The sequence below is a fragment of the Tenrec ecaudatus genome, chromosome 2 (assembly GCF_050624435.1).
Source record: "Tenrec ecaudatus isolate mTenEca1 chromosome 2, mTenEca1.hap1, whole genome shotgun sequence".
NCBI lineage: Eukaryota > Metazoa > Chordata > Mammalia > Afrosoricida > Tenrecidae > Tenrec > Tenrec ecaudatus.
Genome location: NC_134531.1, coordinates 226,100,619 through 226,115,626, shown reverse-complemented (window position 1 = coordinate 226,115,626; position 15,008 = coordinate 226,100,619). Strand labels below are relative to the sequence as shown.

At 38.8% G+C, this 15,008-nt stretch overlaps 1 protein-coding gene across 1 annotated transcript; it reads right to left on the bottom strand.

Annotated features, from left to right (window-relative positions):
• Positions 1-2,897: 2,897 nt before the first annotated feature.
• Positions 2,898-3,506, bottom strand: KRTAP27-1 (keratin associated protein 27-1). Its single transcript, XM_075543394.1, has one exon. The coding sequence runs from the start codon at positions 3,504-3,506 to the stop codon at positions 2,898-2,900; it is 609 nt and encodes a 202-aa protein (XP_075399509.1).
• Positions 3,507-15,008: the final 11,502 nt, after the last annotated feature.

The following is a 15,008-nucleotide window of genomic DNA, read 5'->3' as shown; positions in this document are numbered from 1 at the left end:
TAAGTCTTTTCTGTCTCTACCCTTTTATTGCCTCCTTCTCCAGAATTCATTTTCTTTTGATCTTCATCTCCCTTGATGGCGGGAAGCTATTGATCAATAATAATAAATATCTCTTCTCTGTGCTACACCTCCTTCTGTGCTGAGAATTCTTTCCATCATTCTTTCTTCAGCCCTTGCCCTAAATCTACCAAGCCTACCTAGCATAGTCACCTCGGTGATCTCTTCTGTATCTTGGACTGATTCAAAATGAGACAGCATAACTAGGCCAAATTGTTGCCAGATTCTTTCTGTAGACTCTCCGTGTGGCATACGTGTTTCCCCAATCCAAATCAGCTCCATTGACTGGTGGTGCAAGGTATTCAAGATGTCCAAGGATTATAACTTAATCTCTGAAGTGAAATATACTGCATTAAGGTCTCTGCCCCTCCCATTCATCAACTGTGTCTTATAAAATAATCTTTATTTGCTCCTTCACGCTCACTGCATGGGAGGGGTGAGATATTTTGAAATAGAACCTGTTTCCATGGTTTTTGTTTGTTAATTTAAAATGAAAAAATGTGCCCGCAGTGTTTGGTAAAACAAGTGCTCAATTAATAAGAGCTCTTTTATGGCTCAGAGCCCTGGAGCCGCTGTGGGTTAAGCTCTGGGATGCGGGCTCTAACACTTTGTCTTCCCAACAAGCTAAGTCTAGATGTCTACTCAAGGACCCCATGTGTAAGGGATTCTGAAAGTTCAGGGGGAAATGGAATTGAATGATAATGGAATTTTCCCACAAAGTCTGAAACTCACTCACACTTGGAAGGCCCAGGCAATGTCTGTTTTCCCTTATCTTCAAAACCAAATGAGTTGAGTTCTCCGTAGGCCTTCCAATTTCTTTTGCAGTAGTCACAAACGAGACTTTGGTTCATTTTGGATCACTGTGTTTACCGGACTGCTGATGACTAGAATTCCGAGAAGCTGCCCTGAAGACGCAGTGTCTCGCTAAGGTTACCAGTGCTGGTGGCTGTCATCCCTACCAAGGCCAGAGGGTTTGCATCGGCCCTCTCTTCCCGGATGGATGGCTGCTATGCTGTGGTGGCTTCCACCTGGCTTGCTACAATGGGGGAGAGCAAATTGTCCTTTGACTCCCTCAGACTTTTCCAACTCTCTCCTGAGTTCCATCTCTCTACAGAAGGCTCTGTGTCCATGATGCTTGCCAGCCTCCAGGTGGAAATGCTCCTCTTGGCAGTGGTGAGTGTCGAATTCATCACCAGAGCTGCCTGGTAAATAATCACTAGCAGTTGTTCACTGTGTCCACAATTTGACCTAGAGCGAGCGGTAAGTCGCTGCCTACTAAAATAAGACAAGGGGCGGTTTCCTCACCATTTTCCTTGGTAGAAGGCGCTCCCCGCATCGTTGAAGCTTTCAAACAGGTGGTTTCTCATTTGTTCACTGAACAGCCACCCTTAGCTGACCTAAAATAGTAGGTTTTCTCACAAATACACGCAGCATGTTGTACAGCTACCTGTGTAGCTAAATCTTACTGTCTATTATAGACAAGCTAAGGCATTTATCCTGTCGATTTTAATTTTTCATTTCTCCTCACAGTAGCGCTGTTATCATCTCTGCAGTTTTAATTGGGGGTGGGGTGGGGGAGCAGACTAGAAAGTAACTTGCCACACTCACACGTTGACATAACTCTGATTCTGACCTAGGGATATCTAAGGCAAGAGCTATGCTGCCATTTCAAATGAGAGATCCATTTAAAAACACGCACAATTTTAGAATATCTATTCTACTTAAGTGGGAAAAAGATGGGGCTCTCTACCCTGGGAGAAAGAGAGTCCTAGAGTCCCATAGGGAGAGCTCTGCTCTGTCCTGTATGGCCTCTGTGAGTTGACATCCATTCAATGGCAGTAAGTGTTTTTATGTTAACTACAGAAAACTAATGACCTTTCACATCTTTTGACTGTAGTTCTATAATCTTCATATGGATTATGATCCTCATCTCTGCTCACTGCCACAAATGCATTCTTTAATTTGGAATCATGCCATACAAATTATAGCCAAGAGGTGGGTTCTCTTTGTTACTTCCATGTTTTCATACCTTTTCCTAATCAGGTAAGCAACCTATAACATAAAACTCAGAAACATATTGAATAAAATTAATACAGTGACAAGCAAGTTTATAATTCCAAAGGAAGTAAACTTATAAGATAAATTTAACTGTTCTCAACTCAAAAAGAATTTAAGAAACAATGAAAACAGAAAGGGAAAAAAAAGAACATGTAGCAAATAGGCTAAATGTGAGCTCATGCATATTCAACATTTCTTGGCTACTGTGTGACTATGACCATAGAGATGAAATTCTGAATTCTTATATATTTTTCAAGAAATAGAATAAATTTCAAGATAAGTGGAAAGAGTGTTGTGATAAAGTACTGAAACTAGTAGATTATCACTGTGGTCACAGATTTTAGTTCTGATATCAAGTACCATCATTACCTCTGATGACATTGGAATTACCAGAATTCATAAGACTAGATATGCAGGATTTTAGAACTTTTATTTTAATCAATTATTGATTTTGATTTTGGAAATATATTATTGGTTGCTAAATTAATCCTAATGCTAAAGTCCCATGTACAATAACCAGTAGCCAAAAATTAATGCTCACTGTTAAACTAGTCATGCTAGTTCTTGGTTGCAACATTTATTGCTCTGTAACAAACAGTATCCTCCTGATCTAGAATAATTCTGATATCAGCCCATCATAAAGGATTCTAAAATAATTTTCAAAAATTTGAAATTATTTGAGGGAAGGAGAGAAAGAGAATTATTTGTATTTAGAAAAAATCTTCAAAAATTCTCTAAAATCAGTTTACTTAAATTAAAATGAATCATACTCTCGAGTTTCTTTACTTACTAGGCAATTGCAAACCACCGGTAACACAGCAAATTGGCTCATAAGTACTAGATGATCCCAAGGGTTGTGTCCCATAGACCAAATATCTACAGGAATTGGATTCAGAGTTCTCAGCCGGTGTTTGACTAAATTCCGTTTCCAGAGTTTGGCAATGTTTACACACATACGTCTTGTGTGGACAATTCCTTTCCACACAGCTCACAGGTTGGCAGCTCGGAATCACACGACCCACTTGCTGGCTGCTTCCTGGCTGAGAAGATGGAACGACAAGCTCCGGTACTGCCGAGTCAGCTCCTGCTGGGCCCGCTGTCCTCTCTCGGGAACTGGGATCAGTACACACTGTTGGGATCACTCTGGGCAAGCAGGCACTTTGCACACCGCTGTCTTCTGAGCGTGAATTCTGTTGACGCTTGGTCGCTTGGCAGCTAGTGCTTTCACAGCAGGTTTCTTGGAAGTTATCCAGGATCCAGGTTCTGCCATAGCAGCTGCTGGGTAAACATAGTCCATCTTCAAAGCTTACAGGTTTAGAGGCATGTTCAATGGCGGAGAGTGGTGGGACACTGTAGAAGCTCCAGCGTGAGTGGCAGTGGCTCTGGGACATACTGCTCAAGCCTTGATCGGTGTTGGTCATGAAAACTGAACATGCTGGGTTTGAAGATTAAATTCTTTCCTGGGGAGATTATATACTCAGAAAAATGGGTGGTGGCTTCGTCCTGAGTCTTCATTGCCCCTCATTGCTTAAGTTAATTTGAAGGATAGCTTCTCATTAGCACAGCTTTTAGTTATAATGGAGATGACGTCTCATTAACAAAGAGGCAAGTTCATTTTGAATCTTCAAAATGGCTTTCATCTAACCCCAAAGTTGACTCATCAGTCAAGAGTTTGTCAAATATGAGTCTCAGCATGCCATCCAGGCTAATTTCTCTGTCTGTCTGTCTCTTTTTATTCTTTAGTCACCATGACTCTCCATATTGGTGAATTTAAAATGAAGGAGAACTAGCAAAACAGTTCATTGAAAACTGGTTAGTAATCAACAGGGTGCTACCTTGGTACAGTTATATGATATTTTTATTGAGAAAACCCAGTGGAGTTACTTCTCATTCAGCTCGGCTCTTGGTCTCACCAGTTAACTGAAAAGGGTCTTTGAAATGGCGGTAGTTCTAACTGGCCACCTAAGTACTGAAAGTAGCCATTTCCCCAGGACATTGCTCCCTTTGTCGACCATCTTGTTCGCCTCATCTCTTTGAAGGCTGGGTTCAAATGTGCTCTCTTTATGACATTTGGCCCTGACCTCCTCAGTTAGAAGTGATTGCTATTCCTTTGAATTACCAATGGATTTGACCCCTTCGTTATACTTTGTGCTGTTTTCACTTGTGTTTACTTCTCAAATGTTGATAATTTTTTATTTTTAATGAAGATAATGGTTTTTTCTCGATTTTAGTTTATTCAGCATTTTATTGTGGGAATTCGGCAATCAATTCTTACATTTATCTTATTATGCTATACTGAGCATAGTTTCATATGCATAACCTAGGATCTCTGAGCACATGTTTATAACACGATTTGATTCAGTTTATGACAGTGAACCAAAATGGAAACCTGTTTTAAGAAAACATCTTGATATCACCCCCAATTTTTAAAATCATTTTATTGGGGGCTCATACAACTCTTGTCACAATCCATACAACCATCCATTATGCCATGCACATTTGTACATTTGTTGCCATCGTCATTCTCAAAACATTTGCTTTCTGCTTGAGTCCTTGGTATCAGCTCCTCATTTTTCCCCTCTCTCCCTCCCTCCTTCATGACCCTTTGATAATTCATAAATTAGTATTATTTAATCTTATCTCACACTGTCCAATGTCTGATATCCCTTTTCATGCTGAAGAAACGTAGAAATATCCAGGATATCAGAACAAATTTTTCAACAAATAACCTCCTTGACATGTGAAGATTTGGGTGCTTTATGGATTGAACAGGTCATATATTAATATATTCTGCTAGAGAGGATACAATGGGTCCACAATATTGTTATAAGGCATGCGAGTTATTTATAATCTTGAATGACTGTTCTTGTGTGGGTGAAGATCCCATTACGCCCTTCTCATGAATTGATGTCAGTCTATTTAATCCTTATCAATATTTTTCATTGCCATTACAGAGAGCCATGTTGTCATTTTGGGTTAGGCATGAGACACTAACGGCAAGGTTAGTTTTTCCAATGCACGAGTTTCTCCTTGGGAGAGAGATGATTCCATTTGCTCATTCCTAAATTCATAGTCTAAGAAATTCTATGGAACGGCCAACTGTTAAAATGAATTCTGTGACAGTGGATTTGTTTTAGTCTTTGATTGTACACATTGGCATTATAATTTGTGTCTCTTGCTTAAAGGTCTTAAATGGATTCTCATTGTCCTTTAGAGAAGCCCTCTTAGCCGAGTCTACACACTTTGTAGGATCAGATGTCAGTCGAGTTTTCTAACTCCCGCGCATGTCTGTCCTTTCTTTGGGCGCTCTTTCTTATGTTTCTGATTCAACTTTCAAATGTGCAATAGTTCCTTGGGCTGGCGTTTCGCATTGGCAGCCGGCTATCTGGATTTCCCATTTTCTACCCCTTTCTGCTTTTTCTACTGCTTGATTCTTCATCTTTTGTGTCTCAGCTTAAGAGATATCTCTTAGAGCAAGTTTCCTTCATAACCAATCTGAGAGGGAAAAAATAGCTACTCTCAGTGACTCATTTTGTTCTTACATCCAAAACATAAATGAACCTGAACTCAAGGTCTATCAGTCACTGCTGACTCATAATGACCCCTCTGTGTTTCTGATGCTGTAAGTGGGAGTTCCTAAAGGAGTAGCAATCAGAGCTACTGGTGGTTTTGAACTGCTGACCATTCAAATTGCAGCCCTATGTGTAACCACAACATCAATAGAGCTCCCCTTTTTCCTACATACAACTTATAAATTTGAGAAGTCCCTGTGTAATGCAACCTGTTCAGCACTCAGCTCCTAATTGAAAAGTGAGTAGTTTGAATCTATTCAGAGGTCCTTCAGAATGACCTGGAAATCTACTGAAAAATCAGTCACTGAAAACTCTGTAGAGAGCAAGTCCAAAGACATGTGTTCTCAGAGTTGTCATGAAATGGAATTGTAGCTGTGATCCGCATGAGATGTAATATGATGATTTCCTTTGTGTTTTTTTCCATTGTGACTTTGTCACTAGCCTATGAGCTCCACAGATGCAAGAAGCATGTGTGGCTTTATCACCATGGATCTTGGAGCATGCTGTTTGGCTGGCACAGAGTAAGCCTTCCATAGATGTATATTAACAAACATTAATAATTAATTAGTAACTGGTGGATTTTCAAGAATTAACAAGGCCATGAAGAATAAAGAACTCAAAATGTCCATATTTTTTTTAGCTACCCCTTTGTGAAATTAGCAGTACAAAATCATTGAGAAAGCCACTGAATTTGCATGGCACAAGCTGAAAGCAATTGTGTTGAACTAATGTTTAATTGTATGTAGGTGTATTTTTTAAAATGAGCAACACTTTTCACTGCTTTTATAGAGTCCTCTTCCCAATTTGTAAGGGCTGTCCATCCTGTAGGTCAGCATTCCCACAATTGTCTGAAGCAGACAGCAGTCATACAAACCACGCAATAGCTAATAAATCCTGAAAGCCTGTGCAGCCTTGTGTGCTCCAAATACTAAATGGCAATATGCGCATTGCCACTGTGAATGAGGTCACTCCATGCATTCTCTGTTCTTTGGGATGAGGTATTATTTTGCAAATTCTGTTTCATTAAGTGCCAAATGAATAGGTGTTTCAGTATGTGAATGAATGAGTAAACATAGATTTGACTCAGTACTGAGGTATAGAAGGAGCTTCTTGGCTCATCACTATGGATTGACAAGGCTAGAACAACTGGTCATCTCAAAAATGTTTTCATGTAACCTATTAAAATCAAGTATTAGGGTTGTAGACACTTGAATGGTGGTAAGTATACAGTCAACTTATACTCTTCTTGAAAAATAGAAGTATACAGTTATCTGGTTTTGATGGCAACTGGATATTCTGTTATGAATGGTGGAGAGACAATTAATTCCCTGAATTAGGAATGAGTGAAGGGCAACTCTTAACCAAGATAACGTAATCTGGAGATTAGTTATCACTGTGGCAAAGCAGTTCAATACAAGCCCCAAACGACTTCTATCCAATTTATTCCAATTCCTAGAGATCTTATTGGTGGAGTTGAACCATAGGTATTGTGAGGTTGTGAATCTTTATGGAAACTGATTGCTACATTGTTCTCCTGCAGAGGAGGAATTGAACAGCTAACCAGGGATTCTTCCAATTAAATACTCTATGGTTTCAAAGGTTACACTATCGGGATTCAAACACGAGTTGTATGCAACCTTGAACAATCTCCTTAAGCTCTTTTTACCTAAGCTTTTGTTTTTAATCTTCATATTGAAAATGGTAAGAATACTGACCTCATAAAATAGTTTTAAATGAAATGAGATGAGAGATAGGAGGCACCACATTGTCTAGAACATACTGAGTGCTAAATAAATGAAAATATCTATTACTTCTGAGCAGGCTAAGGATCTTAATCCAGATAAAGAGCTTTGTAATGTCCCCAAATCAATCTCATGTGGATATGAAATAATACAGGAAAATAAACAGTCTCTCTTTTTAAAATGTGTGCTTTAGCATATATTGCTTCTGTCTACAGATTTTTTTCTCATTTAATATGTTACAGGTTGTATTGTGTTTATTATTCCAATTAGGGGCCTACTTCACTTGTCCCCATCTCTTAAGAATTCAGTACTTGGTTATATGGTTGAATAGCTTATATTACTTTTATATGTGGTTATGTGGCTCTGCTGGACTTCCAATTACTTGTTCAGTTACACTTACATTATATAATTCTGTCTACTTATCCCCAATTTATTTCCATTATACTTGCCTCAGTTTAATCTCACAAATCAAACCAGACAAAATGAGCTAAATTAAATGAAATCAAATTTTTGGTCCTGTGTAGCTATTAATAGAGAAAATGTGCATAGCAATAGAGGACTACTAGATTAAAGGTGAAGAGGCCTGGGTTCTAGCTTGTTGCTTCCGTCATTTCCTTGTATGAATTTCCTCCTATCACTCTGCTCTCTGCCTCTCTGTATATCTTACAAGATAATTAGAATAGATGAGAAGCTCTCCAAGGCCCTTTCCTGCTGTCACAGTCTAAATGGTTTTTCTATCAGAATCTTTATGTTTGAGAGGCAAAAATGACATTAAATGGCATCTTGTTAAATCTACATACTGCTTGAAACTCACATTTCTCTTTCATGGTACCTGTCATTAAGGGACTCCAGTTGTATAGTGCTTACACCTTGGGTTGTTAGTCCCAAGGCTCACAGATCCAAACCACCAGCTGCTCCAAGAGAAATACTTGGCTTTTTATACCATAAAGAGTTACAGACTCAGAAATCCACAGAAGTGGTTCTACCCAGTCCTAAAGGATCACTCTGGGTCATCATTGAATTGATGTTAGTGAGTTTGTTTTTGTTGTTTAAATGCTGTAAGGTCACTTACAGAAAATGTTACAGGAAAATACAAGTATTCCAGTAGCTACAACATTAACTATCATTCATGTTGATAAAAGTACACAGTTTTATAACAATTACATACAAATTGACAGCAATGCATGAGATTAAATCAAATGTATCTGTCTATGACAGAACACATATCTGTGTTGTCAAAGAGTGTGGCAAAGGTAATGGTTAACTTCTTCTAGGTATAATAGGATGTGAAGAAGGTCAAGTACCATCTACCCCTTCCTAAACTCTAACGCACTTAGAAAAGCATATTTTAGAGCCTGGATTACTTCAAAATTATGATTCCATGTTAATAAATTTTAATATACCCATTTGATTTTTGTATCCCCACACTACAATGGAATATGGACATGCTTTATGGACAGCTTGATAGGTTTCTAATTATAAACATTGTGTTAGTCTGGGTACTTTCAAGAAACAAATCCACAGCAACTCATGTATAAGAGAGAGTTTTATATAAAGGGTAAGTACACATCAAGAAAACTTCACAACCCAGTGCTGCCCATGCCCACAAGTCCAACATTAACCCATTTACCCATATGTCCAACACCAATCCATAAAGTCCTCCTCCATCTTACAAAAGACACGCAATGATGCCGATCGCAGGAGGAAAGCCAAATCAGTGAACGTGTAAGCATCTCAGTGCTGGCAGGGGTCTCCACATGGCTGCTCCAGCACCCAGGGCTGCATCGGGTAGGTCCATATAGCTTCGCCTCAGGGATGTCTTGCAGAAAGTGAGCCTTGCCAGCTAAAGCAGGGAACTGGCTAAGGCAGCTGCACCCTGGTCCGACCATCACAAAGCATGAGACCCAAGAACCAGAAAGATAAGGCTCACCGAGCCATTTATCTCTCTGCCCTTCAATTAACCCCACATGTGTTTATCAGCCAGGATGGTACAATAAACTAACTACCTAAAACATATTTCTTTATAAGGTAATAATTTAAAGGATCACATGTGACATAATATCTTATGCCTTTTTATCTTTACATTATTTCATTTCTTAGAAGAGGCTGTGATTGTTATGTATCATTTTGGATAAGACATTGTATTAGAGACTGCAACCATCTATAGAAAGTTCATAACACTAAATAGAATAAAATAATTTCATTTACCTGGGAATTTTTTGGTTTTGTCATTTGGTGCCTTTGAATCAGTTCCAACTCACAGTGATTTGATATACAAAAGACGGACACATAACTCGGCCCCGTGCTAGCCTCACAAGTTTTGTTCTTCAGCCCGAGGTTGTAGTTACGGTGTCAGTCTATTTCACTGACGCTTTCCTCCATTGTTGCTGGCCCTCTATTTATAAAATGTGATGCTCTTCTCCAGGGATTGGTCCATCCTGGTAATATCGCCAAAGTATATGAAATACAGTCTTGACATCTTTGCTTCTAGGAAGCACTCTGAACTTGCACTGTATTTATTTGCTTTTCTGAAAGTTGATAATCAATAATCTCCATCAACCATAAATTTGGAATGCTCCAATTTTTTTCTTCTGTATTTCTTATTAATTGTCCAGCATATGAGATAATTGAAACTATCATTGGGTCAGGTGCACTTTAGGTTTCAAAGTGATGTCTTTGCTCTTTAAGTTTTATTTATTTATTTATAACATTTTATTAGGACCTCTTATAGATAGTATTACAATTCATAGTTTCATTGGATCAAGCATAATTTTACAATTGCTGCCATCATCATTTTCAGTGAAATTTTTTTCTTGAATTCTTTGATATCAGCTTCCCTTTATCCCCTCCTTCCCCCGCACTACCAACCCCATGGAATCTTAATGTACTATTTTTTCGCCATATCTTACAGGATCCAATGTATCCATTCACCTACTGTTCTATTGTTCATTCCCCTCAAGTGGGACTATATATTCACCATTACTATCAGTACTCCTCCCACCTTTTCCCCTGCTCTCAGGGAATTGCTACTCTTATTAATGTTTCTGAGGGGTTTATTTATCTTGGATTTTGTGCTTCAAACTGTCTTGATTGTACATGTGTTCATATGCAGGTGTTAGTGAGGGTTAATGAGGCAAAACTAAGACCATAGTAGTGGGGGGGGGGAAGGAAATATGAAATAACTAGAGGATAGTTATGTGTTTCATCAGTGCTGTACTGCATTCTTGATTTATCATCGCTTCTATGTGGCCCTTCTGTGGGGAACTGTCCAATTCTCTTGCAGGTGGGTGTTGGGTCTCCCCTTTGTCCATGCTCCTTCACACGAATTTGGCTGCTGGCTTTTGAAGTTCTGATAGGAGATCTTTTGCAGCAGCTCATTCAATGGAATTAATTCTTTAACTTCCTGATTGTGGCTTCTATGAGTGTTCGCTGTGGGTTCTAGTGAAACAAAATTCTTTACAGCTTTAACTCATTCCCATGTATCATATTATTGTTTACTGGTCCAGGTAGGGGGGGGGGGATGTGGTCTTCTTTACATCAAACTATAATCTATATTGAAGGTTATAGTATTCCATCTTCTGAGAATTATGACCTATATTTCCATCCTCTTATTCAATTTTCACCTCAGAATGAAAGTATCAGAATTTCTCACAGAGGAAGTAAGAAATTTCATAAGAAGAATATACCAGAAGCCTTCACCACCATCTAATTTTTAGTGGTACAAATTACATAATATGTCCACTCCTGAAACTATCTTTTTTGTTGTTGTTGTTGAGATGGGAGTACCGTCGCTGGGTTCACTGACAAAATCTGCGGTATATTGTTGTACTTGTTAGGTGGAATCTAGTCTGTTCTAACCCAGTCTCCCTATACACAATAGAGCAAAACACTGCATGGTCCTGTGTCATCTATTCAATTATTTTTTGGCTGAGCGCATTTTTGTAACCATGGTGTCAATCCATCTCCTTGACGGCTTTCCTCTTTGTCACTTTGTCACTTTCCTCTTTGCCACCCACCACTTTACCAAACATGATGTCCTTCTCCAGGGACTGGTCTCTCCTGATCATATGTCCAAAACATAGAAGACAAAGTCTTGCAATCCTTGCCTCTATGGAGCACTCTTCCAAGACAGACTTGTTTAATCATTTAGCAGTCCATGGTACCTTAATATTTTTCTCCAATACCACAAGTCAAATGGATGATTTCTTCTTGGGCCTTCCTTATTCAATGGCCAACTTTCACATGCATTTGCTACAATGAAGATTTGGATCAGATGCAACTTCGTCTTCAAAGTAAGATCCTTGTTTTCAATGTACTAAAAAGGTCTTGTGTATCAGATGTACCTAATGCAACATGCATTTTGACTTCTCACTGTTCCATTCATGAGGATTGATGATGTATCCTAGCAAGACAGAATCTTGACAACTTCAACCTCTTTTCCATTTATCATGATATTGTCTACTGGTCCTGTTGAGGGATTTTGGTCTTCTTTACATTGAATTGCAATCCACACTAAAGGTTGTCATTCATGATGTTAATTAGAAAGTGTCCTCCTCACTTTCAGTAAGCAAGGTTCTGTCATCTGCGTATCACAGGTTGTTAATAAGCCTTCCTCCAATAAGCCTTCCTCCAAAAACCAGATTCTGTGATGATTTGTTCAGCATACAGATTGAACAAATATGGTGAGAGGACACAACTCTCGAGATTTTATATCATGCAGTGTTTCCTTATTTTGTTTGCACACTGCCTCTTGATCCATGTATAAGTTCCACATGATATATTGCTCTATAATTTGAATAATCTATTGTGTCACCTTTCTTTGGAATGGGTACAAATAATGTATTTCTTCAGGTTAATTAGCCAAGTAGCCGCCATGCAAATTTCTTGGCACAAAGGAGTGAGTGCTTGCAGTGTTGTATCAGCCCGCTGAAGCATTGTCATAGGTATTCCATCAAATCCCGTAGCCTTAGTTTTTCAAATAGCTTCTGTGTAGCGTGAACTTCTTCCTTGAGCACCATCGGTTCGTGCTTATATGCTACCTCCTGAAACGGCGGACTATCGACTAGTTCTTTTTGCTACAGTGACTGTGTGATTTTCCATCTTCTCGTGATGCTTCCTGCATTATTCTATATTTTGCCCATAGAATCATTCAAGAATGCAACTTGAGGTTTTATTTTTTTTCATTAGTTCTTTCAGTTTCTGATATACTGAGCATGGTTTCCCCATTGTTCTTTTAGTTTTAGGTCTTTGCACATTTCATTATAATACTTGGTTTGTCTTCTTGAGCTGCCCTTTGAGACGTTCTATTCCATTCTTTGACTTCATCCTCTTCTTCCACTTGCTTTAGCTCCTCCACACTTAAGAGCACTTTTCATAGTCCCTTCTAACATCCACTTCGATCTTTTCTTTCTTTCCTGTCTTTTTAGTGCCCTTCATTGGTCGAAATCTTCAATTTCTTCCTCACTATTTTTTGTGGTGGTGCATACCCTTTTATTGATTTTTGTTTTTTAACAATGAATGCTAGACCATTCCTCTTGATGGTATTATTCCTGTCATTGTAAATCATGATTTTCTGATTCCAAATGGCCAATACCAGTTCATTTCAGCTCACGTATGCCTCAAATATTGATCCTCATGTGTTCCACTTCATTTTTGATGACTTCCAATTTTCATAGCTTCATCATTCACTTAAAGCATCACAACATCATAGCAACACACAGCCACTATAACAAACTGACAGACAAGTTGCATAGTAATGTTACGTTAAAGAACTGCTTATGTATCATCAAGGAGAGAGATTAAAACAATAATCAGTTATCATGTGACTTAAATAGAAGACGAAAATAACTGGTCAGTGAGCAATCTGTGCTCATGTCTCTTCACGTTTTTACATTTAAATTGAGAACAGTGTGGTTCCCAAAACAAGACAACATAATGGCCCATGTAGTTAAAACAGCCAGATCCAGGATATCAAGAGGCAAATAAATCAAGTGGCAACATTATGTTTCTCAGTCTAGTTTGCCTATTCATGATACTGTCATGTTTCTAATACTTGTAAGGTGGCTTCTATCATGGAACCAAAGACTCTTACCTTGACCCAAAAGACAGTTGTTGTTTTAGGTGCCATAAATCAGGTTCTCACCCATATCGACTTGAGGCTCAAGATCGAAACAACGCCTGCTTCCGTGCCATCCTCACAGTTGCTCTTATGCCTGAGCTCAATCGTGCGGCCACAGTGTAATTCCGTCTGATCAAGGGCCTTCCTGTTTTTCACAGTTGGACCGAGCACAATATCCTTCTCCAGGGAGTGGTCTCTCCTGACAACATATGCAAAGTATATAAGATAAAGTCTTGCCATCCTTTCCCCTAAAGAGCATTATGGTTATGACTCTTCCAAGACAGACGTCTTTGTCCTTTTACCAGTCCATGTTACTTTCGATATTCTTTGCTACCAATTCCAGTTCAAATAATCTTCAGTTTTACCAGTAGTGTAAGGAAAAATTAACTATTCATATTTTAATTTTTCTTATAATGATAATGTTGCTGATGTTGTTGCTGTTAGGTGGTGTTGAGTTGTTTCTGATTCATAGTGATCCTTTGTACATCAGAACAAAACACTCCCTAGTCCTGTGCCATCCTCTCAATTGCTGTAAAGCCAGCTCCTACTATTGTGATTATATGTATTACAAAACAAAATAATGCCATATCCCCAGCCATTTTAAGAGCAGTAGGCATATTTGAAGCCAATATAGAAGACACTATGTCATTTTAATTCTTTTAAACTGTTCCTCGACTTAATCAATATGATGTCCTTCTTCAGGAATTGATGACTCCTGATGTTGTGTCATTCTGGATTGACTAGAAAAACAAATTCACAGAGATTCCTATGTGTATAAGAAAGAGTTTTATATTTATAGGTCAAGTATTAAGGTGGCAGAAGGACCTTGGGCCTCTACTCAAACACTCCCTCTATGCATGAATACCTTCTTTTATTAAATTGGAACTCTATGATGCTCACTCTCCCGACACAACAGCTGGAGCCAACATGGGTGAACAAGTAAATGTGGTGAAGAAAGCTGATGGTGCCCGGCTATCAAAAGAGATAGTGACTGGGGTCTTAAAGGCTTGAAGATAAACAAGCGGCCATCTAGCTCAGAAGCAACAAAGTCCACATGGAAGAACACACCAGCCTGTGTGATCGAGTGGTCCCAAAGGGATCAGTTACCAGGCATCAAAGAACAAAAAATCATATCATTGACTGCACACCTCCATGATAGGATCGCTGAAGACAAATGGGTGCATAAGCAAATGTGGTGAAGAAAGCTGATGGTGCCCAGCTATCAAAAGAGATAGTGTCTGGGGTCTTAAAGGCTTGAAGGTGAACAAGTGGCCATCTCGCTCAGAAACAAATAAGCCCACATGGAAGAAGCACACCGGCCAGTGCGATCACGAGGTGCCCAAGGGACCAGATATAAGGCATCATGCAAAAAAAAAAAAAGATATGTGTGTGTATGTATGTGTATTTATGTGTATATGTATATATGTATGTGTATATATATATTATATTAAATGAAGGGGG